The 27,624-nt window shown below is 40.4% G+C and overlaps 1 protein-coding gene across 2 annotated transcripts in view; it reads left to right on the top strand.

The window, feature by feature from the left end:
• The first annotated feature begins 8,550 nt into the window (after positions 1-8,550).
• large1 (LARGE xylosyl- and glucuronyltransferase 1) overlaps positions 8,551-27,624 on the top strand; it is a 79,569-nt gene continuing 60,495 nt past the window's right edge. Inside the window, exons 1-3 of one of the 2 annotated variants that reach the window (XM_018697217.2) lie at positions 8,551-9,782; positions 17,458-17,569; positions 27,289-27,475. In XM_018697217.2, coding sequence (XP_018552733.1) covers positions 27,370-27,475 — 106 coding nt within the window. In that variant the 5' untranslated portion in view covers positions 8,551-9,782; positions 17,458-17,569; positions 27,289-27,369. The remainder of the gene's footprint in view (positions 9,783-17,457; positions 17,570-27,288; positions 27,476-27,624) is intronic. The other variant, XM_018697216.2, reaches the window with a different exon arrangement.

Below are 27,624 nucleotides of genomic sequence, written 5' to 3'. Positions count from 1 at the left end.
TGTAGAGTGTACTTAGAAAAACTTGTTGTTAGTGTGCTCCACAGTATGGAAGGGTTTACCCATTGTGCCAATACCATAATACAGCTATATCTGAGTGGCCTTAGAGTAAGAGCACTACTAGAACATTTTGGTCAGATTGGGCAGCTTCTATTATGAAAAGATGAAAGTTAAGGGATGGCTGAAAAAGAGCTGGCCAATTCTGAACCATAATAATAATATATAATAATAATTTCAGTGGCAATCGTCTTTGGTCCGGGCAGGGGGGCCTGTCTTCCACCATCACTGACAGTTCAAGCTTGGTTGCTCTGCTGCTGTTCAGGCGTTTCCTGCAGACTTCTGCCTCAGTGACACTCCTCTGTCACGAGCTGTCACTCTGAGTTAAAGCCCCGTAACTGATGCAACGGCTTCCTCTCCCTCGCAACTCTCTGTGGCATGACTTTCTGTTAGTCCACTTAACAAACCCACACCTCTTTGGTAGAGCCTGTCTTGCAAAATAGGTTCAAAGTCAGTGCGATATGAAGAGATGGGATTCACTGGAGATACTCGAGTGCACAGTATCATCAGCACATCTGTCCCTGTTGACCTGAATGGATCAGAGAGAGTCTTTAAAGAGAGCACTCAAAGCAGGACTCACTCACTGAAGCACTGAATGAACGTGACATGATATAACTATCAGTGTTAAAGGATGCGCAACTGCGTTAGCCCTCAGGCCTCTGGAGGGGGGGGCAACTAATGCTAAGTGTCCCATCAACCACAACCAGAACAAAAGTCTTCTTGGACTCAAGAGTAAAGTAATTAAAAATACAATTAATAAAATGGCATGCTCCAGTGCATAAAATATTCATTTTCATTTTAGAGGTATATGTTAGTATACATTAAGGCTCCCTCTTTTCTGAATTGCTCACACTTGTTGTGTTAAAGGCACACTCCAGTGATTTAGTATTGTACTTCTTTAATGATAGGTAGGCAGCAGCAGAGGCCGAGATATCCGCACCTTTATCTGCACCTGATATGGGTTTAACTCTGAAAAAACATATTGTACTATTATTGTCAAGCTTCTGCATGATAGATAGGCTTTTATTGTGAAACATTTACATCCTCAAGAAAGATAGATCTGAATTAATGATCTATCCAAAAAAAAAAAGCAATGATGACGTGACTGCTGAGCTGAAATGTGCACTATGCTGAATTTATCATGTGAGCTACTATAGTAGAGGTCATTTTGTATTTTATTTTGGCATGATGTTTGCAGCATCCTGCAGCTTCTCTACTGCAGGGCCTGGAAGGCATGTGGAGGCAGACATGGATGAGACAAAATACAAAGAAGTCCTGTGGTAAAAGCTGCTGCAGTCTGCAAAAGAACTGCCATGTAGGCAGAGGTGGAAGTAATGAGTTACATTTACTCTAATTACTGTAAGGTGGGGGTCCACTGATGAAAATTAAGGCTATATCCTAATAAATCAGGCCCTCCTCTGAGCAGTATGGCTGAGATGAACAGGGCACTGAGTTCAGTAGGCTCAGCTCAACACAAAACAGCATGACCAACAAAACAAAATGTCATTTGAGTTCCTTAGATTTTTTTTTATTTATTTATTTTTGCTGTTCAAATTATGATTCAGTTGTAGCTCAGAGTAAAGTAAGCAAAATACATAATAAAGTATGTATTTTAAAAAAAATTATTTTAACAGTAGACATCACACTCACAACGGTAAGTTGTATAAAAGGAACGCAAATGTTTAGGCAGACGATTGCAGGGTATGTGTATTTTCATGTCGAAAGCCTTCCAAGCTCCTGAGTTATTTAACAAAGACAACCACGAAAAGCAGAGCACAGGATAGGCTGGCTTTAAAAGTCAAAAGTTAACACATCTGATTGTAAAATTCTCACAGTTTTTTGGCACGTTTCAGAAATCTAGTCCTGCTGTTCTGGTCAGCTCTCCTCGATTTACAAATATTTTGTCTGAAACTGTAGTTTATTTCATGTGATTGCTGTTAGTGTTTGTGATATCATCCATACTGATTATACAAATAATAATACAAGATAAGTTTCATTACATTTGGGGTGTTTTGTTCGTGGTCTAACATGACTAGGAAATGGCTGGCTGAGAGTACAATTAAGTGCTATAATTATAATTCTCAAAGTTGAGAGTTTTCCTCAGGTCTCCAGGAAATGGATCGTAATAGTTTTAGCACCCTCTGACCTCTGTTCTAACAACACTGTCAGGTTGAAATATCCATTTACACATAAAAGATATCAAGTATGTGTGACATTGCACTGCTTAGAGGAGAAATTCTTCACATTTCAGACACCCAGTGAGCTTTCCTCCAGCATTAAGAAAAAAAATGTACACTCAAGAAGAAGAATATTTTTCTTTTTCTAACCCAAAATGATTTTTCTGTGAGGATTGTCCATCCATCAAATGGACAGACCTCCATTCACAGCCGCCCTTACAAGTACGTACATACACACACACACACACACACACACACACACACACACAAACGGTGACACACTCAGCCAATCAGGTAGCAGCAGTGCAGTGTATAAAATCCTGCAGATCCAGGTCAGGAGCTTCAGTTAATGTTCACATCTAATACCAGAAAGAGGAAGAAATGTGATCTGAGTGAGTTTGACTGTGACATGATTGTTGGAGTCAGACAGACTGGTTTGATTTCTGAAACTCTTATGTGTGAAAATCCCAGGAGATCAGCAGTCTCTAGAGTTTTTACTCTACTAGACTGGAGTAAACAAAAACCATCCAGTGAGCAGCAGTTCTGTGGAGGGAAACACCTTGTTGATGAAGAGGTCAGAGGTCATGGTCAAGTTCCACTCCTGTCAGCCAAGAACATCTTGTGGAAGATGCAGTAGAAGAGGGAGACGACACATTATGTGATCCAGATCATGAGACTGTAACCTTCCAGTCAAAGAATAGGAATTTATCCAGGTCTTCATTCCCATCTGAGAGGATGGCAGACTGAGTCGATGAGGAATGAGATATCAGACTGATGATGTCTGGTCTTGGTTTGAACTGTTCCTGATGAAGCCAATCAAAACCACAGCCCCAAATCTGACAGACTTGGAGGGGTCACGGGTGTTCAAAGTGAACTGGAAGGAGGTCAACCAGACAGACATCCAAGTGTACACCAATCAGCCACAACATTAAAACCACTTGCATAATATAGCATAGGTCCCCATTGTTCTGCTAAAACAGCTCTGACCCGTCAGGGCATGGAAACAGGACCTCTGAGGGTGTCCTGTGGAGTCTGGCACTGAGATATTGGCAGCAGATCTTTTGGGTCCTGTGGGTTGCAGGGTGGGCCTTCAACATCTGGCTTGTTCTGGTGCATCCTATAGATGCTCAGTTGGTATGAGAGCTGAGGGATTTGGAGTCCAGGTCAACACCTTGGGTTAATTAATGTTATTCACTTCACCTGTGGTTTTAATGTTGTGGCTGATCAGTGTATGTCCTGGTGTATACAGATCCAGAAATGACCCCATGTCTAGTTTTCAAAGTCTGTTTGGATAATTTGTCATGCCACCATGTCAGTGTAAACATTTCATATGTTGTCATGGGTGGGTGTGATTTTGACAATAGCCATACTAAATTTGGCCATCATCAACTCAACAAGGTCTGGGACCCGCCTTTCTTCTACAGTCCCAGTCCAGATGTTGCAGTGGATGGACATCTGGTCCCTCTGAAATACCACTGTCTTTTCAAGTAGCATAAGATTGTAGCATAAAGCCATAGTCAGGTTTGCCTGACTACACCTGGAACATGCATGTGTAGTCAGAGGCCTACTCCAGGGTCTTCAGGGTCTCATGACATGATAATTTCTTCACTTTGTTCACCTTTGGCCAAGAGCTTCACTGGACGACCATGTGGGGACGGTTAGATGAACAAGCCTGAACATCTGCCTCTGTACTATTGACCACAGAGGACAGGGCTCAGTTTTCATCTAAGTTTTCCCTAAGACAATATTTCACACGTTGTAATTTAAGACATGAAACATCACTTGTTTGTATTCAGTATTTTATTGATTGATTGTTGCAGGTTACTGGAACATACTCAGTGGGGTTTTACAACATCCCAGATGTTTCGTTCTACAAAGCTTTTGCAGTGTGGATGGAGGTGAATCCAGGCCAGAGTCAGAAGAAGAGAGGAGACTTTTCCTGGAGGAGCTGGGGAAAGCTGTGGTGATGCCTCTCATTCAAAGGAACACCAGCATCTGCCGGAGCGATGAGAGACACACAAGAACCAGGACCGAGCTCTGCAGCACTCAGACAAATGAGACAAAAGGAGGAGGTGGAGAAATGAGCATCACATGCCTAAAATACAATGTACATATTTTGAAGGCTCATGCAATCATCACATATTGTCAATCATCTGCAGGAGCACATACGTACATAACACAACCAGCATATGATGGCTGATTGACAGATTGTGAGCCCTGGATGATGGAGCAGCTGTGGCTCAGGAGGTAGAGCGGGTCGCCCACTAGTCGGAAGGTCAGCGGTTTCGATCCACGGCTTCTCCAGTCCGTGCCGAAGTATCCTTGGGTAAGATACTGAACCCCACGTTACCCCCGATGTATCACTGGTGGGTGAATGGGTGTGGATGTGTTAGAGCGCTTTGTGCATAGAGCAAGCGCTGTATGAATGTGTGTGTGAATGGGTGAATGTGACGCGTAGTGCAACGCACTTTGGGTGTTATAACAGTGTTATGAATTATAACAGTCAGTTTTGACTGGGAACACAAGCTATGCCGTTTTATACCAGTGTTTAAAGATATGAGAGCTTTCAAAATAAATGTCCTTTCTATACTGTGCCACTTGTGGTCTGTGATAAATACTACAACATCTTTCCTTTGGTATTTATTAGAGTCCAAATAATCCATAAATAGCATTTATTTTATATTGTATGTTCAGCTAAATGAGAGACTATAAAAGTGCAAAGTGCAAAGCTTGTTATTATTATTAGAAATAAGGTTAATAAAAAGATTAAACACATCAACAGGTAGTAATTATGTATTACAGGGGATTTGTAAATAGCTATAATGGGTTGGTCAATTCTGACAGGGAAGACAAAAGCTGTAAATATGAATAGAAACACAAGGTGAAGGCTGGTAACTCCTGATGGCTGAATGGAATCTTTTATTCTATAAAATTCCTCTCAGCCCTCTGTCATATCACTGACTGCACAGCCACCATGTCATTAAAGCCCTCTCTGCACCTATTGTGTTCCCTGATAATGACACTAATAGAATTAGCTTTCACCAATGCATCTTATTAGGTGCTGTGAGTGTCCCTTGGCCCCTGTTCTTCATAGATTAAATCAGCAGTGAGTGAGTTAGCGCATGTACTTCTACACGTAAACTTGACACTGATGTGTGGATGGTGAGTGATATGGGAAACACATCTGAACAAGTCAAATGATGCATGACATTATGATGAAACTATGTTTCGGATGTATTAGTCCTGTCCATATGGGCCACACAGGGTTTAGTGGGCTAATGGGGCTATAGAACTGAGCTATAAACTGAGCGCAGTAAATCAGCAAGAACCCTTCACCTTCAATGCTGACTCAGTGCCAAGCTCTCTACTGGCTATACTCATCTTTCTCTGACTTTTTACTCCACTACCATCATTGGTCAGTTTGTCCATGCAACACTTCAGAACAAAGTCTCAACAACTACTGGGTAAACTGCCGTTGAAATTGTTATGGATTTGATTTTCAAATTCAATTGCTTGTGTGTGTTTTGTAAGGTCTCATGGGAATGTTTGATTCACAAGAAACATTAAATAAATAAAATTCAACAGTGACAGCGGTTGAATTAAGGGACCTGAAACAACTTAATATTAACATACAGCTGCAGATGATGCTATCAGTGCAGGTCATCAGGCAATGACAGAACAGAATAGACTATATTGTCATTGTACAGTAGGATACAATGAAATTGTGGGTGCTCCGATGCAGCAACAAAAAAAAGACAATAAAAAATGTACAGAATGTACATAATACAAATAGTAAAAAAGTTTAAAAGTTTAAATAGAAACATTGAGGTGGGGGTATGTTTAGTGGTTATTTGCAGTCTGTATGGCCCAGGGGAAGAAGTTGTTGGTGAGTTGGTGAGCTGTGAGCTGTGGGTGACTTTTCCTGAGGCCGCAGGATTTGGATATGTCATATGTCATGTCAGAACCTGTTTAAACTCTTTCCCCCTCTGAAAATCTATCTGTGTGGGTCAATAATGAATTGAATTCATACATAAGCAAAAATACTAAAAACAACATTTTTTAGTCTTCATTTTGGGTCAGTCCATATTTAGAATCATTTTCCCTGCAAATTTCAGAAAATTACAACATGACTGAAATATGAAAATTTATTGGACTTAATGCTCCAACCTGTTGAGTAAGAATAATAAAAGTCCTGCACCACCTGAAAGAACACTTTCAAAAAATGACAAATCCCATTCAGCTATGAACTGTCAGCACCAGGCAGTTTGAGACTCTCTGACGTTCATCATCTTTTTCTTAAACAGTCTTCCACAGGGTGAATAGGATGATTGGCTCCTCATCCAAAACTAACCTTTGATGTTTCTTTCAAAGCTGGAGGAGAATCATATTTCAATGTATCCAAGAGGCTCATCACTTGGACAGAGAGTGAGGCTGAGCAGCGTAAAGCATGGCTAGATCTCCATGAGGATTTCCAGGGTTAGAGAGTCCTGAGCCCCTGCCAGCCAGTGGTGCAGCTCAGAGACCGGCTTCCTGCTGGGGGCTTTGAAGGCGAGCACCGCAGCTTTAAAGTAGCCTGCCACCACTGATCCCATTGCTGGGACTTTGAGGTCATCACCACACAGTCCAGAGCCAGCATAGACACTCTCTCACACTCTGTGGAATCCTCCCTAGAAATGTTGATTTCACCCACAAAGAAGCTGCTAAGAAGAGACTTAAATTTAACCTCATCAAATTGCAGGGTAAACTTGCAGCAATACAGGAACATGATGCAATGCAATGAGAGTTAAGAATGTAGCTCAGATGTAAGTGATCAAAGCTGGAGGTGGACTGACTGGGGGAGGGGGGGGGGGGTAAAAACCTGCCTGGTTAAAACTAGCTTGAAACTCAGAGCAAACTTGTTTGTTTTCAGACTAAATTCAAAAGATCTAATAGTTAAATGGTGAACGAGCCCTTCAGGGCACAGGCAACATCAAGAAGGAAAATAGTAATTAGCAGCTGGCAGTCAAGTACCTTTCAGCTGCTGTAATAATTATGTAAAAGTGTGCCTTTATAGACAGAGACAGTCTGTGTTGTCAGGGCTCGCAGACCCATCAACTGATACCTTCACACTTGAGTGTAGGGTTTATTTGCATGTAAGTGTCAGTCTGTTTAATCCTTAACTTTCATCTCTGGTGTTTCAAGGATAAGGCAGGTGATATTCTACATTTTTCTTATTCGACAAAACCCATGTGCAGAGCTAAACCAAAAATGAATATATGTTACTAAAAGCTGTTGTATATCTACAGCCTGATATATGTTGTTCCTCTGTGCCACAGAGCTTCATTTTGTTCACAAACTATTAACAAACAGATCAGTGAGCTGGATGACATGTTCCGTCATTACTATGAAAACATTTTTTTGACCCAGTCCCACATACACTGTCCCGCTCCTCCAAATCAGTAGCACTGCACCGTCACTGCATATAGTTCACAAATACCAGTTTGTGTTATTTAAGTTGTCATACGCTGCCATACATCATACATGAATGCATTGCTCCGGTACAGACATTATTGTGAACAATATGACACAGTCCTACTTTAAACTGTACAGAAAACTGACTTCATGACACCACATGTGGGCTGGCCTCTGTTCCACTAGCTTCAGTAACTCAGTGTGATCTCTCATTGTGCATTTCTTCCAAATGAAATGTGACAAATCAACTACGAAACTCGCTACAAGGCAATGAAAATATCATGATTGATTGATGACATCAACAAATGAAGATCATTTTGTGGGCACAAAAAAACTTGGTTTCTTTCATGTCCATACAACTTTTTTTTTTCAGCTGCTATCTAAAAAAACTTTTTGAACTGAAGAGAAGTTTAGTCCACACATGTCCAGGGCTTAAGGGAAAAGGTGTTGACTAAAAGCAGCAACCATAGACTGTATATAAGTATATATATTGTATAGAGTATATATTATTCAAAAATCAACTGCACTTATCTAAATACTTGAAGAGAATCACACAGCATACTACTCTCTTTCAAATAATGCTAATAATAATGGTAATAAAATTATTCCCTTTCTCTGAAAAATACCACTTGCAGCTTCAGCATCAATTTGTAAGTGATCCAAATGATTTTGTTGGCAGTTACAGGGTCTGGGAAGCTGGAAAAAAATTTTCTTACAGTGCTTATACTATATATTTGATGCCACACAGAGAGCCAAAGTAAATGCTTCTACATCTGCGACGAAACTGCTGTACCAGAGGGAAGAACACGATGATATTTTGGGAATAATGTAACATGTGCTGATGAAAGAAGCCCTCTCACTTTGCTGATGATAATCCCAGATTTGCAAAGGGAACATTCACGTGACACAGACGTTGCTCTGTCATGAACAGATACCTTTAATGATCTTGAAAATGTTTAGTTAGAAAGTGGTGTCACACAGTATTTAACTGGTCTGCATAGGCCACAACCAAAATGGTTTTTATTTAACCACCAGGGCCATCATCTTCCTCAGTGAAAAACACACTATCCCACTTTAAGTACCTTACTAATAATTAGCCTTCAGATTTAAAGATGTAATGCTCACTGCTCCAGTGACAGAACTGTGCTCCATGATGCCTAAGCAAGCCACAACCATTATTTGGTTATTGTAATTCCAAAAACAACTGAAGGTTTAGTTAAGATTCCAGTCTTCCATTTGGAGTGAATATGATGAGTAATTTCTCAAAATAATAGTTTTTTCATGTGATCCTACTATTCTTCCTTCACTGCCAAACTGTCTCAGAGCAGCCTATAATATGGGTCTCAGTGCAAACTTTGGGTTAATCCGCCCTACTTCAGTCTGCTGAGGTCCTCAGTTCATCCATTCTATAGTTCAGTTCAGACTCCAGTCCGTTACGATCCACTCCCTTTTATCCTGCGTCCCTCTCTGAATGCAGCGCTGTGATTGGTCGGTGGCTGCTTGTCAGGAAGAAAGAGCTGCTGTGTTGAGGCCGAAAACTCAGACACAACCAGGACCTGGACGATAGTGGAATACCTCAGTGGAAGGGGATATTTACTTCACTGGACACTCGCAAGACGTTTTAGCTAGCTGAGCTCCAGTGGAGCACCGACCGAGTCTCCGTGCTTCTGCTGTCGAGGCCGCCACGGTTCTGTTTCCCCCCCCCTCGGACTGTGTGTCGCTGCTTGCTGGTCGCAGTAATCCAGACCCGCTGCTGTCCAGTGAGACAGAGGGGAGCCTGAAGCCGCGGTGTAGCGACGCAGCCACAAACCTGTCTGAGATTTAAGTCTTCATCCAGCCCGGAGGAAGCATAACGGCTCAGCTGTTGTTGCTGGTAGCCGGGGCTAACTGCCGAGGCTGTCGGACCGATAAACAACCAGATAAAGCTCTGACTGTATGGAACAAGTCAGCGGCGGACCACCGTCTCATTTTGCGCAAGAACTGTTATGACTGACTCAAAGACACCGTTCTCCGTTTGAAACACCGCCGCGGGTTTTATTACGGTGGATTTATTTAATGAAGGCATCCTAAAAGCAGCAGTTTGAAGCCTCTCTGCATCAGGTGAGTGGAATCCGCAGTTACTCGCACTACCACGGCGACCTTACCTCACCAGTCCCATTGTAGCTGCTTTAAACCGCTTGTCCCCGCGATATTTTTGGCACGACTTGTGTGGTTTTCACTTATCATAACCTCAAAAAGTCCTTGTGCTTCAATTTCCCATTAAGGCCGCTACGTATGTGCGCGCGTGTGTGTATGTTAATTCAGAGCACAGGCAGCAACGCAGCAGATTAAGGCTTTATTATAAAAATCTACAGAGACCAGGGAAACGGTCCTTTAATTCCCCTCAAGCAACACTTAAAAAAGGAGGGGAGCGGATTACCAGCATATGGGTTCGTTCGGCCAGCCCCGTACAGAGTTTCCCAGCTGACGCAGTCTGGCTCCTCATGTTTAAGAAAGCTGTAAAAACAGCGCGAAAAATCTTTTCCCTTGTCTTTTCTAAGTAGGCTATGCTAATTCCTGGTCCTTTCTACTTGCGCGTGCGGTATGTGAGCACGCGGATCAATATAAGAGTGAAGCGAGCTGAGCGGCAACAGTTGCACAGAAACGCTGCTACACTGTTACACTGCGAATATTACCATGCAGTACTAAGTGGCATCATCGAGCCATTGGTGAGCAAACACATTGTCATTTACTACTTCTTTTAGCAAGTAATATAGCTTACTAATTGTTTAAAAATATATCCTAACATTTAACAGCAAACGATGTTACGTTCAAATTAAATTGTAACACAATTATAAATAGTTATTGTAAGTTGTGTTGTCACCACAGTATAATAATTTTCCTTGTGACCACAAATTGCGTTTTGCTTAAATCAACCAAGCTTCAGTTGTACGATAACGAGTTAATTTTAGATAAGTGTAGTTAGATTTTCCATCCTTTAGTTATGAATAAACCTATCCTGCATTTCATTGCTGTCCTGTAGCTGTATCTGTCTCAGAGCGTGCAGTATGTGTGAAAAATCCAAACCAACAATATTTATCCTGATTCTGTTTAACTAAGTTATAAAGGCTGCTTTCACCTGATGCTCCAGGAGATGGACTGGATGTAAAACTGAGGCAAAATACACAATCCAACATTTCAAACTATGTCACAGTTCAGTGAGTAACGGTGACTTCATCAGTGATTATTTATTTAAGCCTTCAGTCTCAAAATGTTTAAGATAATGGCACATATCCATCGCAAGGTCCCAGGGTAGGGTTTCCACTAATACTGACTTTTATTATTGACAGTATTTGTCAATTAATTGAGTAATCAATATTGTATTAAAATGTCACAAAATAGTCATCACAATTTTACTGTGCCTAGGGCAATGTCTCCAGATTGCTTGTTTTATCTGGTAATCCAAAAACCCAAGGATATTCAATTTACAGTAATATAATAGAGAAATGAGCAAATTCAAACACGAGAGGCTGAAACAGGTGAAAGAAAAAGGACTTAAATCATGACTATTGTGTTGTTTCAGTCACTGATTAATTAAATATTGTTTTCAGCCTCATTGCAGAGCTCAAACCTTTGATTGTAACCTGCTTGTATTGCATCAACACCCTAAAAGATGGAAGGAAATCAGTTTCTAACCATGTCATACAGAGAATAGCAGAAAACTGTCATATTTGTGAAAAGGTAACTAGATGATTTTCAGTGTTTCTCCTGTGTAATGCCTTAGACTTTCTGTTTATGTATTTTCAATATCACTACACCAAACCATGTATTCAAACTACAAAGAAACATCTGTGAAACCATTGCTGCTGTCAGATGAAATATCTTAAATGGTTTTAGGAGTTTTTAGGGACAAAGAAACAGTCCTGGTGACTCAACTCAACATTTTTTAGGTGTTGCTGTAATTCTGAAAAGCTTTAATGAACATAAGATGTAAGAGCATTTTTCTCAACGTAGTCCTTTAACCTTCAGATTCTGTTTGGAGATATGTGGTTTTTCACCAGTCATAATAAATTTAAAGCAAAATGTAGATAAAACTAGATTTTTTGACTTGACTATAAAAGTTGTTTGCTCATAATATGCTTACCTGTAGTTAATGACTTCACCTCACCTCAGAGAATTAAGCATTTAGATTTAGACCCTTGCATCAAGTGGGTCGATAGTCTTTAGACAATCAGTTGACAGTCAATATCTCCATCTGTCCCTGGAGACACGGTGTATCAGTATTATGTCTGTTTGTCTTCATTAATGAGCATGGAGGCTGACTCTTCAGGGGATGTATGGTGAAACAGCAAACAAGCCTGTTCTGTCCACTGCTTCATTGATTTGCCCGTTCAAGCCCGGCGGCATACAACAGCCACATTTCAGGTGATGTGCTCATCACGATGTAATCACTGGAGATATTCTGGAAGTTAATGCCCATCCAGTGGAGATAAGCTCAGACTCTGAAACAGCTGCTTTGTGAGTGATGAAGCTGACAGGGGAATATTTTGACCTCTACTGATAGTTAGGTGGAATCTACGAGTCACACTATTCACTGCTGGACATATTTAACGTAGGCACTGTTGAATAACTGTGTTTTCCGACTTGTCTCTTCACTAAACTCGGGAGAAAAACAATGAATAACAGAAGACTTGATCAGTCACAGTCCTCCTAGAGTGTGTATGTTGTCCTTCATACTGTATGCTGATCCAGTGCTGCTACACTGAAGAAAAGATGGTTAACAAGTCATTTACTGGAGTTAATTGAAACTGTGTGATTGCATGTGCCTCAGTGGATTTATTGCACCTAACAGATTCGCATCAGGACACTTGAGGGACCAGCAAGACAAAATACAATCATGTCATATTATGGCCTCTGTGCTGTGATTATCTAAGCATTTAATGGAACTGATAGGAACCCTGGACATAACTTCAGTTTCACATTATTTACATTATATATATAAAGATTTACATTGATGTTACTGCTATTAACACTGTAGATTTGGCATTAGGAAAACCATGCATTTGTTCCATATCCATGCTCAGAACTGTACTATATGAAGTGTTACAGATACACACATCTGACTTCAGCAGCTGTTTCTCAGTTTGGTTCATCCACTTATAGCGGTCTGATTATAACCAGCTGCCTTATGTCAGTTACAGTGTTGTTCACTTGAACTGACCAGTCCACATGAAACACATCTAGCCATCAGCTTCCACTGTCCAGTGTATAACCAAAATCATTTACCATTTCAGTTAACAGTAAATGGATGATGATGATGTACAAGCTGTGCCTGCATTTACTCCAATAATAGTAAAGCTTATTTAATTGTCATGACACTAAATTAGAGAAAATCAATTATTTTGATAATTGATGTATTGTCTCAGATATTTTTCATCCCAAATGGTCCTAACATCCTCTGGTTCCAGCCTTCTCAAATGAGAGTATTTTGCAGCTTTTTTCTTGTCTTGAACATCTTTTGGTTTTGGATTGAATGTTGGAACAGGAAGTATATGGGTGCCATCCTCTGCTCTGAGAAGTTATCATTGGCATTGTTTAACTGTTTTCTCACATGTTATAGACAAAACAATCTGTTTACTCTGGATAATGATTGGTTGTGTCTGAGCATTTTTGTATCTTTCTGAAATTAACAGTCTGATAACATTGCCCCCTCAGGCAGTGACTGGTCAGGTGGTTGGAGTTGAGGGAGTAGGCAGGCTTTGAATTCCTCTCTCTCTAGCTCTCTTTTATCATTCTTCACACAGCTACTCCCATCACTTTTCATGAGAGCAACTGAGTGCTGACAGACTGTCTGAAAATGTGTGTTGTCCCATTTGTACAATTATTGTGTCTCGGCCCTCTCTGTGACAGCAAACTTTTCACCCCACCCTCAAAGTGTGGCCATTTGGAACAGTCACAAACACTTCTGCCTTCCAATATAGTTAACTGACACATTGTACAAACTCTGTCTCTGCATGCCCTCATCACTCATCACTCCTGTTTTAACAGGTTGCTTGACACCATTTCTGTCTTTTGTGGCCTGCTGTGTGTTCAGGTATAAACATTTCCACGGTCCCAGAAATTAGGGCTGTTAACTTGTCATGTGAATTCAGGCTATTCAACAGAAACATGCAGGTAGTCCCCAATGAATTATAAAATATATTCTTAATAGCCAATATTTTATTTTTCATTGAGGTCCACAGGCATGTCTAGAGCTTTGTTGGATCTTATCTTTTTACAAAATAGAAACATGGCAAACTGAACCTGTGGTTTCTCACCACATGAACTTTTAATAACCATGTGAAACTTTGGTATGAGGTTCCCTGATGTGTTGTAGTGATTGAACCAGAGAATGTTTGCTTGTGTCAGTTTTGTTATTAATTCAGTTTTCAAATAGTTGCTGATTCTGTTTCTGTCATTCGATTAATAGACTGATTATTTCAGCTCTACATATAAATTAGAGGCTTTTAAAATGATAAATGCTGCTGTTACACTTTATGTATTATTTTTTATATTTTATATTTTATATTATATTTTTTATTTTTATTAGTTTTCAAGCAGCATCTCTGTGCTGCATGTCCACTTTTATATTACAGTCATCTTACCTGCCCACAGTTATTTTTGATTTATATGCAGTTTCATGTCTTTCATTAGCTGTGAAACCTAATTCAAATTCTAAAGAGAAGAGAAACATTTCATAATCCAGTGATGTTAAATGCTAAGCAAATACAAGTGAGTGGAGGTTTGTCACCCATAGCCACTGACAGGATTTAAATATCAGCAAACAGTGAGAATGTTCTGGCTCACTACGGAATAGTTCTTTTTACCTTTTTACAGAGCTGTAAATATGATTTTGTGAAACACACAGACACCCTATTTATTTCAAACCCAGCAGTGAAGCTGAAATAAAGCCACAACCACTGAGCACAATATGACTGCAGCAGCAGTTCTGGGAGATACAGGGAGTACATCAAGCAGAGTGCAGACCTGTGCACACACTCAGCACATGAGTGGAGTAAGTGTCACAGAGACATGACTCACTTATTATCGCAAATGATGTCTGCACCTTCAGTTCAGAGAATATGCTTTTCATTGAAAAGTTTCCTTTTCACCTCCGGCTTTGAGTCTGTGATCCTGGAATAATGTGCCTCCTGCTCTACATATCCCACCACCAGCCATATGGGAGTGAGAATGTAAATGTAAATTATGTTCACCAGTTTTTTCTGGGTCATGAAACTTGGCACAGAATATATAAAGGAAGCAAACATTTAAACAGCTCTCTCATTGTTTTTTAGCAAAACTGACATTGTAAAGGATTAATGGGGAGATCATCAAATTCAAAGCGTGTTCAGTTGAAGCTCTGGAATAGAATGAGAGTCGCTACCTGTAATGAAAAATCATGTCCTTTGCATGAAGCTGATAAGTGTGTCCGTTGTGGAATGTTGTCTCACTTCCTCTTCTTGCTTGCTGGTACACACTGCTGTCTACTATGGTTCAGAACACCTAAAAAAACTCTTTAAATGGTTAAGAGGTTGCACATGGTGAAGAACTAGACGTTAAGAAATCTCTCAGAATTTGATTGTGTATTTAAACTCACCAAAGCTTGAGCTAAAAGGAGGTGGTGTTGAGATGTCGAATGCGATGTTGTAGAGTGTATGTTTGTCAGAGGAAAGCCAGTGAATGTTACAGTGCTCCTTAGATGTATGGAGGCAGAGGGGGGACCATTCACAGCCCTGAGGAGATGCTGCTGAAATAACCTCTGACATTCAGACTGAATGGAATGGCCCTTTTCTTTCCATCCTCATTCTGCAGTGGGTGGTCATGTGGGAGTAATTCAGAGGCTGGTTACCAGGCTGGTTTCATGCCTGCTTACCACCAGTATGTTTCTGTCTCATGCAAGAGCACGCTGACTGTCAGTCAGCCAGGAGCTGAGGTCTGTATGTAGAGATGCTGAGCCAAGGCCCTATGGTGTAGCTTTATGATAATGTGTATTTATAGAGATATACATGTTGAAGGTTTTCCTGTTAAAACATTAATTTTTATTTTTAAGGAAAAACTAACATTTATTCTTAAATGAACTTTTTTCTCTTCAGTTTCAGTTTGGTGTATCTTATGTTTCCAGATTTGCAGTTAGGTGACAAGGCTAGGTTAGGCTTCTTGTACAGTGACACAGTTGTAAACGTGGCCTGATGATTTAACGGACAACATATAGTTTTAATTGGGACTCGTCTGAATCCTCCACAGTCCTGCTTAATAACCTCACCTTTCATCTCAGCTGTTTTCCAGAAGTGCTGCTGCTCCTCTTTTGCCCACCCAATGCCCAATATTGTGCAAGATTTCCTGTCATTTTGGTCCTGTCATGTCTGAATAAACCAAAATGTCAGAACAACAGTGAAACATCTCCCAAATCTGAAATGGGCTTAGGACTTAGCAGGGGTTGAGTTCCTCAGGAATCTTCATTATTTGATTCTTGGTGTTAGAGTTAGATTCATTCAAAATGGATTCTTGATTGGATAAATAGATTTTTTTTTTTTTTGGCAGTTAAGCTACCTGATCTCAACAAGGGTCACTGTCTGACTGGACAGAAAAATACAGAGAAAAGTGTGTGAGAGTATCCAGCATTCAGTATTAATTGAAAGGGACCCACTGTTCTGTCAGGACAGTCAGACTGCTGCAACTACTCAACTGAATGAACCTCATAAAAAATCTTTTTTATTTCACAAGACAAATGGAAAGCGTTAAAATAGCCTGTGGTAGAAGTTTACTCCCAGGTGGCTCAGTGTCTTAATCAGTGACCTGAACTGATAAAGACAGGCGTTTTAATATGGCGCTGAATATAATATATAATATTATACACACACACACACACACATTTTACTGGCCAAGGTGCATGTCCCATGTTGTTGTGCCAGGCTTATTTCTGTTAACAGAAGAACTGTTTTGAATGGGAAATATGTATTAAACATGCTTTAAAAAAGATGTGCAAGCATGTGAAATAAAAACATCACAGCCATACAATTTCTCAGTGATTTAATACTTTTCAATTTCCTGTGTCTTGAGTTGAAGTATTTATGGAACACTTAAACTTCATGGAATCCACTCTTTCATCAGTTTTTGTGGGTTTAGGGTTTCAGGGTTTTTTGTGCACAGGTGGCTGTTTGAACTAGGTGTGCTGGTCCATCACTGACATCATTTCACATGAACCACACTACAGCACACATAGCTAGTAAAAGTTTAAGATACAAGGCAAAGTCTCATGCAGATACCATTTGTGGCTCTGCTCATTAAGGTTCTGTTTTTTATTTATTTTTTTATTTTATTTTATTTTGGTCAGTTATCCTCTCCTCTTGTCTCAGAGTTTATCTCCTGCCCTTGTGTGTTCCTGCACCTGTGATTTGTCAGCCCCACCCTCTCCCCCTTCCTCCCTCTGTGTGCTCCCTCACCTCTGTGCCAGTTCATCTTCGTTCTTTGTAGCAGGTGCTCCAGCATTTATTCCTTGTGTTTGTCTCAGTGTGCTCAACCGATTTCTCTGTTTTTTGGACTTTGCCTCTGTTTAGCCTTTGTTTTCCTGCCTGACTGCTTGCCTGTGTACCAAACTTGTTTTCAAGTGAGGACTTAGCTTTTTTTGAAACCTGCTCGCTTCAGAGTCGTGCTGCTGAGTCCTTGCTTTGTGATTCTAGTGCATGACTATTTGTATTACTTTGTGCACTAATAACGTGTACATCATGAGCATGAGATTTTTTTTTTTCTTTTTCAGGCTTGCACAAACCCTACAGCAGTATTACACACAGCCACAACAGGACTATACACGCCTTAGCAGAGGCAGCAGAGGCAGCAGAGGATGACAGAACAGGGGATGTGAATGAGAGGTAGAGAGGATTTGAATTGGCCCAAACACTGTAACACTGAACAACACTACAAAATGCAGTAGTAGTAGTAGTAAGTGCATAGTTTAATGAAATGATTGACTTATAACTGCAGTTATAACCATACTCATGGGTGATGTTTACTATATGAATACAGTGTAAAAAAAAAGCATATTAAAAAGTATTTTTATTCTATCACATTATTGACCTTGTAAATTGGAAAACCAACAAACTAATAAACTCTTGTAACACTGATCTGCATCTAAACCATCACTAAACCATCATCATTAAACAAAGAATGATTGGGTGGCTTAGTGATCATCATCTACTGATTGTAGATGTAATTGGTTATTCATTATTTCCCGTTGATTAGTTTTGATTCATTATCATCCTCTAAACATAATATTTTTAGTGTTCTATGTTGTTCTGTGCTTGTTTTCAATTACTCTGTGTAATTCTACCATCACTGTCACTGCAGACTGGAACTGTGGATGTTGTCTAAATGTGGCTGCTGGGCTGAGCTCCTGTTTGCCAGATACATATTATCAGCTGCTTGTGTCTTTGTGGATATGTTGGGCATTACCTTTGTTTACCTGACAGAGCTCATGTAAACAGATCCATTTCAGTGCATAGTAATTTTCTTTGGATTAAGGTTGTGTAGCGACGTGAAATGTTTCCTCTTTCTCTCAGGGGTCTTCTAGAGATCCTCTGTTATTGTGGCATGAAGGTTGTCCCTGCTTATGGCTTGTGCAGTTGATTTTTGACAGAGGATGCTAGACAATGACCCACTGGGATGTGTGGAGAAAACCACTATGCCCAGCTGACACCCAGCTTTAGGTCTTCAGAGCATTATGCCTGTTTCTGCCTGTGTGGAACAAATTTCACTATTTAAGTCATTCTGCTTCAGTGTTATTAACACAGTGGTATGTTCTCCCTGTCACAGTGTTGTTAGTACAGGTATTGCACTTTTTGAGTCTTGGCAGGGTGGTGACTAATCCAGATACTACTGGATTCCTGATTTCAAGAGAAAACTCAAAAGTGCTGGAGATATCGGTTTATGTGAGTGGTCTTAATCCTGTGCTATGCTACCAAGTTCTCCTCCCAAACCTGAACCGGTCAAGCCATTTTGTTAAAGTTTTGTGTTTGGGTCGGGTGTAGGTTTGGTTTATTTTCTAATGTTATTGTGAAGAAATGTCATTTTTCTGTTATGGTTGTATTTTTTTTTTTTTGTATCCAAGATATATGTGTAAAAACAAAGTAAATATCTTCTGTTTTTAGAAGTATTAGGAGTGATGGCAGAGATCTCAGAGGCAGAGATCTTCAAATCTCAAAGCCAAACTATCTGCTTGGTTGACATCTTCAGCAGCAGCCCTACTATCAGTCTTGAAAAGCTCATGATGTTCTATTTATTCTTTAGACTCTGGAGGTTTTGATTCTGTTGTGGTACATTGTGTTGTTGCACATTAATGTGTTGGTTGTCTTAGTATTTGTTTTTAATGTTAATACCAAGTCTTGAAGTTCTGGTATATCGCCACAGAGAACAAAGAAACCTACAGGATGCATTTCCAGCATAAAACTGTTTCTTTTTTTTAGCCTTACTAAAGACACATTTATATCCACATATGCTGTTTTGTAACACATAGCTTGATGCTATCAGACAGAGGAGAGCAGAGACACTAGTGGTATTTTTTTCAATTTCCCTATGAAACATTTTGACTTGAAAAGACTTTTTGTTATGCTACATTTGTCTAATATTATAAAAGCAGTGAACAGGAATATTTAAATCCTACACTGTTGGACACATGCCTGGCACAGTCTTCACAGCTGTAGTTTTTTTATGTTTCAAAGACTGGGACCTCATGACCAACCATGGTTCTCCACCAACAAACTCCCCTGCTGTCCAGAAACGACTGATGCTGTTTTTTTTTTCTAAGGAGGATTATCTCATCACTGTGTAGCTAAGTTACAGCTACCTGTCTAACCTTTGCTTGTTTGCTTGGTAACATCATCACCATCATGATTTGACTCATTCATGGTGCTCTATTTATTTACATCATCAGTCAGGTGCAAAGAGCCAATGTGTGAATGCGAGTTATAGAAAAAAATAGAGAATACATTTTAAAAAATACAAAATTCAAAACAACAAAAGATAACTCAAATAAGGTCCCTGTCTACAGGACTCTAGCAATTGCTACCATCACACACACACACAAGCTGCATTCCCCTAGAGAGACTGCCGCTAATTTGGCATGGAGGTGATAGCAGATGGGTGGCAAGATAACATTCTGTAACCAAAGATTTGCCATAAGTGATTTGAAATAACCATATCTGTGTATTTATGTCATTGTTTGTGTATGGCTGCTGGCTATGATCTTTATTTGCCGCTGTCCGGCACAGCAGGCTAAAATGCCTTAATGTTAAGTTATGCTAACTTACCATGCTACTAGTTAATGGTAATCTTGAGGCCTGAAACCATACAGTTTCTGTCTAAACCCAACCGGTCAAGGCAGATGGCTGTCCACCTTGAGTCCGGTTCTGCTCGAGGTTTCTGCCTCTTAAAGGAAGTTTTTCCTTGCCACAGTCGCCTAGTGCTTGCTCATGGTGGGATCTGTTGGGTTTTTCTCTGTAAATCTTATAAGATAAAGAGTACGGTCTAGACCTGCTCTATATGTACAGTGCCATGAGATAACTTCTGTTGTGAATTGGCGCTATATATAAATAAAATTTGACTTGACTTGAATTTTGACTTTGACAGTAGTGGGGAAAAGTAGTGCCACAGTGATATCAGCTTAACACAAGTGACAATCTATCTCCTGGCAAGATGTAATTTAAAAATAGAATTGTATGACCCTTGACTGTGTATTTGGCTGTGTGCACTCTACAGAAGGCATGGGGTTACATGGTCAGACTGCAACCAGTGCACCTCCAGCAAGCATACAGTGAGCGCTGGTAAAGAGACTGACAAGGTCCGCAAGAATTTACAGATGCTCACACTCGCATGCATACACACTTTCCATAAGTAGGTGGGCAGTGCATAGGTGTCAGTAATAACAAGGGCTTTCAGATTTCTCCATACAGAGCCTTTAAATCCTTAAATATTGGGTATCTGCAGATACAGAGTCTGATACTTATACAGTATTTACCTAAAGGACACAGCTGCTCAGTGCATGTCAGAGCTACAATCAGAACGTGAGATGAGAGAGAATATTCTAAAAGACATTTCTATGCAAAACATGCTTAGTATACATTATAAAAAACAAATATATACAGTCCAAAGCACCAGGCAGTGATGATTACAGAACACTGGCACATTAAAATGACAACTTTAGTCTTCTAAATGTGACATCCTATTTTTCACAATCCAGTTGCTTCAAATAGTGGCGATTCTTGCATAAAATTACAAAGCTGATGAGCTTCAATTATTCATATGACTTAAACTGGAAGAATATGATTCCTGAAAAGTCATGTGATCAGCCAAAGAGAAGACATACAGTATCACTCTGTTGGAGTTGTGAAGACTACCACACATCATGTTCAGTCATCAATTCACATGCAGAATTAACATTAATTAGCTGATATAGCCTGCTGCTGCCAGCTGGCAGAGCCTGGGTCACTCACACCTCTGCAACCTCACAGTTTTTCACACTCACAAATGCTAGTTTTCACTCTCACATGCATCAAATGCTGCTGTAGAACCCAGCAGTCATAAAGGAACAACACTGGCTGGCTAAACTGGACAAAACCATGCGTAATACAGTAAAGCACGGACTGGCGTGTGGGCAAGGACAGTGCTGGGTTGATCCCCATAGACCTTTATGTCATTGCTCATTAGAAGCTGTATCCTGTGCTTAAGTGTTACTCTCCACTCTGATAGTCCTCAGCTTCCATGGGGAAGACACCGATGACCCCATTTCTGTTTTTAGACCCATACCCTACTTCGCTCTCGGTGGTATGTGCTCTCAGGTGGCTTGGGAGGTGCAGGACTAGGACACTACCACATACAAAACAAGACTCATGATTAAAATGATCTTGATCTTGTTATTGAAGTCCTTTTCACAAATTATCAACCCAGTGAATGAAACTGAAATATCTCCTACACATCTGCAATAATAATTGTCAGATATGATGATTCATGCTTGTCCAAAGTTTTGAATTACTGCTAAAGAGTATTGTGTTTCTGTGTGATTTTCTGTGTTTTGAACACAGCTTTGTCTGTTTTTTTTCACTCAACAAACTGACCAACAGTCTAAAAGTGTTGGGTGTTGAAACTTACCCTGGACTAATGGTGGTACTTGGCTTTTGACAACAACAAAGAACTTGGAGCCAGAGAGAGATGAGGAAGGAAAAAAATCACCATGAAGATGAATGTTCAGTAGGATGTTTTTTTTTTTCTTCTGCCAGCCTCCAGCTCAGAGCTGGCCATGATTAATTGCTTCATCTGGGCCACTAAAGGTCTGTGTCCCTCCCAACTAAAGACTAGTTCATCTTCAAGCTGTTGTATAAATGTATAGTGCTGCTTCATATGGAAAAAAAGCTGAAATGCCAAGAGTAGCTGGGAGATGTTGTCTGCCACTGAGTGATAACCAACCACTCAGCTGAGAGAATTGCCTGTCACAACTGTGAGTGAGGTTTACACTGGTACAGCGATTAAAGGGAAACATTTTCTGAGATTTAAGGCACACATGGAGGATACACTGAGTTCAAAGTGGTCACAAACAATTTCTTTTTGAGTGCACTCTCAGAGAATAGATTGTAGGTCTCCATGGAAACAGAAGCTTTGCATATCCTCAGTAAAACCTTGAAAGGAGCAGAAGAACCCTAGCACAGAAAATATTTCCAAGTTAATTATTGTTCATCACAAATGGAGTCTTTGTAGTTTTATCTATCATTTCTTTTAAATACAGTGTGATTAAAGGTATTTCCCAATTGTCCCTTATTTCCCAGAAAGAACCAAATCTTTTTAATACTGTTTCCCATCTTATGTCTGATTAGGAGTGGAGCTAACAATCATTTTCATTGTTTATTAATATGTAGACCATTTTCTTGATTAACTGATTTATTTAAACAGAAAAAAATAATGTCCATCCCAGTTTCCCAGAATACAAGGCAACGTTTAGTCTTACATCAGAGAAGCTGGAACCAGCACATATACTGTGTGTGCGTGTGTGTGCGTGTGTGTGCATGTGTGTGTGTGTGTGCACGCATATATAAAATCAAGGTTTGACCTTTTGGCTGCTTGTGTTTCTTGACCTGTCTGGCTTGTTTCTAGTGGTTCTTTGATCTGAGCAATTAACTTGATATCTGCCTTTTAATTGCTGATAGGAATGATGGAATGATTGCCAACACCATGTAAATAAAACCAAGTTGTAACAAAACCTGAATTATCTTCTAATTGCTGTTAATTGTTTTGGAAGATAACAGTTTGTGGTAAACTATGGTGGGTTGACTGAGGATCCCAGATTTGGTTTCCTTCTTAACGATACCACTAATGAGTCAAGGTGTCTTCTGAAATCTGCATCAGAAACAACTCTGAGGTAGACCTCAGTAAGCTGATTTGCATGAAAAGCAGCTCATGCTCATTGTGCATTACACCTTGCTGCTGAGGATTTGTGTGAACTTTGACCTTTAAATGCCTTTATGTGGTAATAAAGCGCCAGTGACATATATACTATAGAGCCTCCTTTGCATGGCAGTACACACGTCCCTCCCTGCTATAACAGAATACTAATGAGTGTACAGCCAAGGTAACATAATGAAATGGAAGGCAACTCCCACAGCACAATCAATATATTTTCCTCCTCTCTGTGGGTAAGGCAGAAGTCATTTAGTCCACAGTACGTTCTGTCCTCCTGTCAGGATAATGTGGATTGTTTTGACCTGTGGCCACTCTTGATTATCATGTCCAGAGAGAGAGAGACTCTCTGCTGGGCTCCAGCAGAGCAGAAACCGCTCTCCATCTTCCTACTTCTATCCAACTGTGTATCCATATAGGCACGCTTGATCATGCTCAGTGTGCCTATCACTTCCTGTTCTGTTCAGCTCTGCAAACTGATGAAAAGTAAGGTCCCTTCTCGGTCATTGAAACGTCTGGATGGAGTCGCTGGTGGAGGGCATGTTCTGCCTCTGGTGTCACCACTTCACAGGAGAGTTATGAGGTGCTCCTGTGGCTCAGTGTTAAGGCCAATCTGGGATCAAACCAGAAGTGACAGGTTTAATAAACCATCCTCAGAGAGTGTCACAGTTCTCTCCAGCAGAAAAGATTCTTTCTCTTCCTACTGCATGATATGAACTCATTACAAGACTCAATGATGAATCGTATGAATGGTACATTTTTCTCCAGTTTGCACTAAAACAACAGCAAATATCAAAGTGTGTTCAGCTCGTTACTATGACACGCTGTTTCAGCCTGCTCCCTGTTTAGTGCAGGTCAGCAGAATTGATTCAAATGAAGATCAGAGATCAGTTGAAAGTATGTAACAAAATATATTGAGGTAAACAAGGGAGAAAGGTTTTGGGGATTTGACCAAACAGTAGGCTCATATGATAAGAGGCAGGATAGGATCCTCTCTAGATGCTGGTGGTGGTGGAGAAAAACCTGAAGGTTGTGGTGGTGGTGGTGGTGGGTTGAACAACAGGAAGTAGCCTAACCTGCATGTCTTTGGACTGTGGGAAGGAGCCAGAGTACCCACTGGAAACCCACACAGACACAGAGAGAACATGCAAATTCCACACAGAAATGTTCTGGTCAGCTGACAGTTATTTGCAGTTCGTCTTAGATTTGAACAGACCTGGAGATGGGTTGAATTGAATTGTGTTCATGTTGGATACCTCAGTCCATTACAACTCTCTGTTTGAGGTGTTTTCACTTCATCTGAAGACCATGTTTCATAACAGTTCAGTCAGAGTCATTTATGTTTCTAACGTCTGTAGATCTACCATCTTTAAGCATTTCCAAGCTCCACTGCAGTGCTTTCCTCCACGGTAAACAATTCAATCAGACTCTCTCAGCGTGTTTCCCCATGGCCTTTTTCAACCAATACCAACACTGCTCTATAATCACTGCTCATCACTTTTAGTGTCAACACACAGCAATTTAATATTGAGTTGTGGATATAAAATTCTATTTTCTATCAACTTACTGATGAGGCATGAGGGAGGGCTCACTATTGACTTCTCTAGCAGTCACTATAAATTTGAAGCCAGGCTATGGATATCACATTACACTTTGCACTGGAAGAGATTAGAAAAGATTGGATGTAATTCTCCCTCATATTATAAATGTTTGTGAGTTTTATGAAGGATTGTGTTTGACCAAGGAGGAAGATGAAGAAGTCATACAATCCTCATGTTCATGTCACACTCAGTTGTATAAGAGTCGACTGTTTCTCTTTGAGGAACGTGGCCTGTGGGCTGCAGTCACTCAGGGAGTGGCTTGATTATATGGAGGAATAACTAGAGGAAAAAATGTGTATTTTTTCTGGTTGAAGGCAAAATAAACAGGCCATCATTACTGTGGTGGCTTCTCGCCAGTAACAATGTGATGTATGAAAGTATCTCACATTTTTACCACTTTTGTTTTAGTTTCATGTTTCAGGTTTTTATGAAATGGGCATTACATCTGATAATAATGCAATACATCATGTTAAGATCAGACAGAATGTTAGTTTTTTTCCCCCAGTCTTTCTGACTGCAACAAAGCTCAACGACTCTGCTTTCACTTTCTCTGTCACTGCACAGCTTTAACACAGCACATACACCAGTCAGTTGATTAGTCTATATCAACAGCTAAATTTGATTACAGTGCACAATAATACTGTTTCATTCAGTGTCTCTGTCAAAGGTAACAGAGTAATCAGTGAAATCACAGTACCAGTTAAAAGTTTGGACACACCTTCTCAATCAGTGCTTCTTCTGAAAATGAATCCAAATGTGTAGCAGAACTTTGTTCTTTCTTCTGTTGGGAACTGATGAATTCCACTTTGGCCAGCTACCACAGTAAAATGCAGCCTACACATTGATGCTTCAGTAACAGTCTAATAATGTTGTATATGTCGGTTATGTCTCACACAGCTCACACTTTTAACACTTCTGTACTTTTATATAAGCAGGTCACACCTTAGCAATGAAGCTGATAGCTGATAATATCAGCTAAAAATGTCCTTCAGTCTGCTGCTGCTCTTCAGTCTGAGCTCCTGCAGCTTCCTTTTTACAACATAATGCCTTTTCTCCCTGCGTCCCTGCATGACTGGAACTGCTTACTCTGTGGTCTGACACCTCACTTGGATGTGGTAATAAATGCCTTTAGTGTAGCATTTGCAATTTAAATTACAGCATCCAGTGAAGAGCTAATATCACACAGGGGTCAAAGGCTAAGGAGCCACTGAAATGATTCATAGCATATCAAAGCAGTGGTTGTCATACTTGAGAGTCTTGTTTAATCTCCTCTAGCCTCATTTAACCCTGTCTCACTCGCCGCTCTTCACATTGCCCAGGCCACAATATAAAGAGATTCAGTTAGCGCTGGAAGAGTGCTGGAAATACTTTTTGGATTTCTGAAATCTGCTCCCTCTACTGCATTTTACTGCGTGACGCCATGATAATTGGCATCCTGGCTTGTGTATGTGGCAGCCTCCACAGTGCCAGCCAGAGGTATTATATTTCATCTCGGGGCTGTTTTGGTAAAGATTAAAAATGACTGTGGTCAGCCGGGTAATTCAGACATATGTGTTTGAAACGGAAAAAGGATTTCAACTAACATCATATAATGAGTCTTCTATACTCTCTGCCCTGCATTGCACTTGAAATTGACAGATGAGTTGAAGTCATGTCAGATTTATATGTGGCTGCCTGATATGACTGGTAACTGGCTTTAATGTTGTGCCTGATTGATGTATGTGCAAGCTAGTGCAACAATAAGTGGAAGTAACACTGTTTTTAGCTGCACTGCCACAGTGGGGCCCACCTTATAAATATGAATGCCCATGACTGAGTGAGTGACTGAGTGATAGAGTTACAATGTTGGTCAACTGGGTGTGAAGATGTCACACCATTGGTTGGCTGGCTGTTGGACTTTTTCCATTGGCTGTTGTTCTGTCAAAATTATTCCATGTAAACTTTCTATTACATCATCAGGGAATGTGACTAGTCTTTGTTTGATTGCTCTGCTCTGGTGTCAGGTGGTCGTGGAGTTCTGTGTGCGTGCTGAGAGCTGCATAACATAACAACATAAATCATGTTATGGTGAAATAACATTGACTAACAACACTGTCAGCAGTCCAGCAGGAGAGACGCTCCACATGCCCATGCACAGTCCAGCCATTTGCTAGGTTTCCCTGGTCTTGTTCTAGTATTTCAGGATTTCATGTTTTAAGTATCACCAGATTTGGCATGCCTGTCCAGTTTGTCCTCCAGCACTGATATACCCATTTGGTGCTGTCACACATTTTTGAATATTTGCTGAAATATTTTAGCTCCAGGTCCTAATAGATTATCTAAGTGACACACAATATGCTATGCACATGTTGTATCTGCTGCAGATTTTCTCTACCAAGCTTGATGCAAATTCGACATAAGACGGTGTAATAAAACAATTTTGGTATTATCTTGCCAATATAATGCAGATCCAATATGTACTCCTGCCTATGCATACCAAATCTCTCAAGATGTGAAATGTCTACCTCTTCTCTAACTTAGTTTTTTCCCCCCTCTCCCCTCTTTTCCAGTGCCATGAATCAGCCTGGACAGCAGCTGCTACCCACATAGAGGTCACTTTACCTCTCTTTCCATTTGCTTTGGTCCAGAGGATGCTGGTAATGTGTCGCGGGCGCAGGAAGTTCCTGGCGGCCTCCCTCGCCTTGGTCTTCATCCCAGCACTCACCTGGCTTTACCTGTCAGTCGGGAGCTTTCAAGGTACATACATGGGCATTTAATAATTACAGCTGACGAAATGACACATTGGTGCAGGTTAACCATGACAGTGAACACAACAGCTGGGTGTGAGTTTTGAATCTCCAACATGCAAGGAACGCACATATACATATTAAGATGTGGTTTATAAG

This window comes from Lates calcarifer, linkage group LG18 (assembly GCF_001640805.2).
Source record: "Lates calcarifer isolate ASB-BC8 linkage group LG18, TLL_Latcal_v3, whole genome shotgun sequence".
Taxonomy (NCBI): domain Eukaryota; kingdom Metazoa; phylum Chordata; class Actinopteri; family Centropomidae; genus Lates; species Lates calcarifer.
The sequence above is the reverse complement of the archived record's forward strand: the minus strand, read 5'-3'. Positions and strand labels throughout refer to the sequence as shown.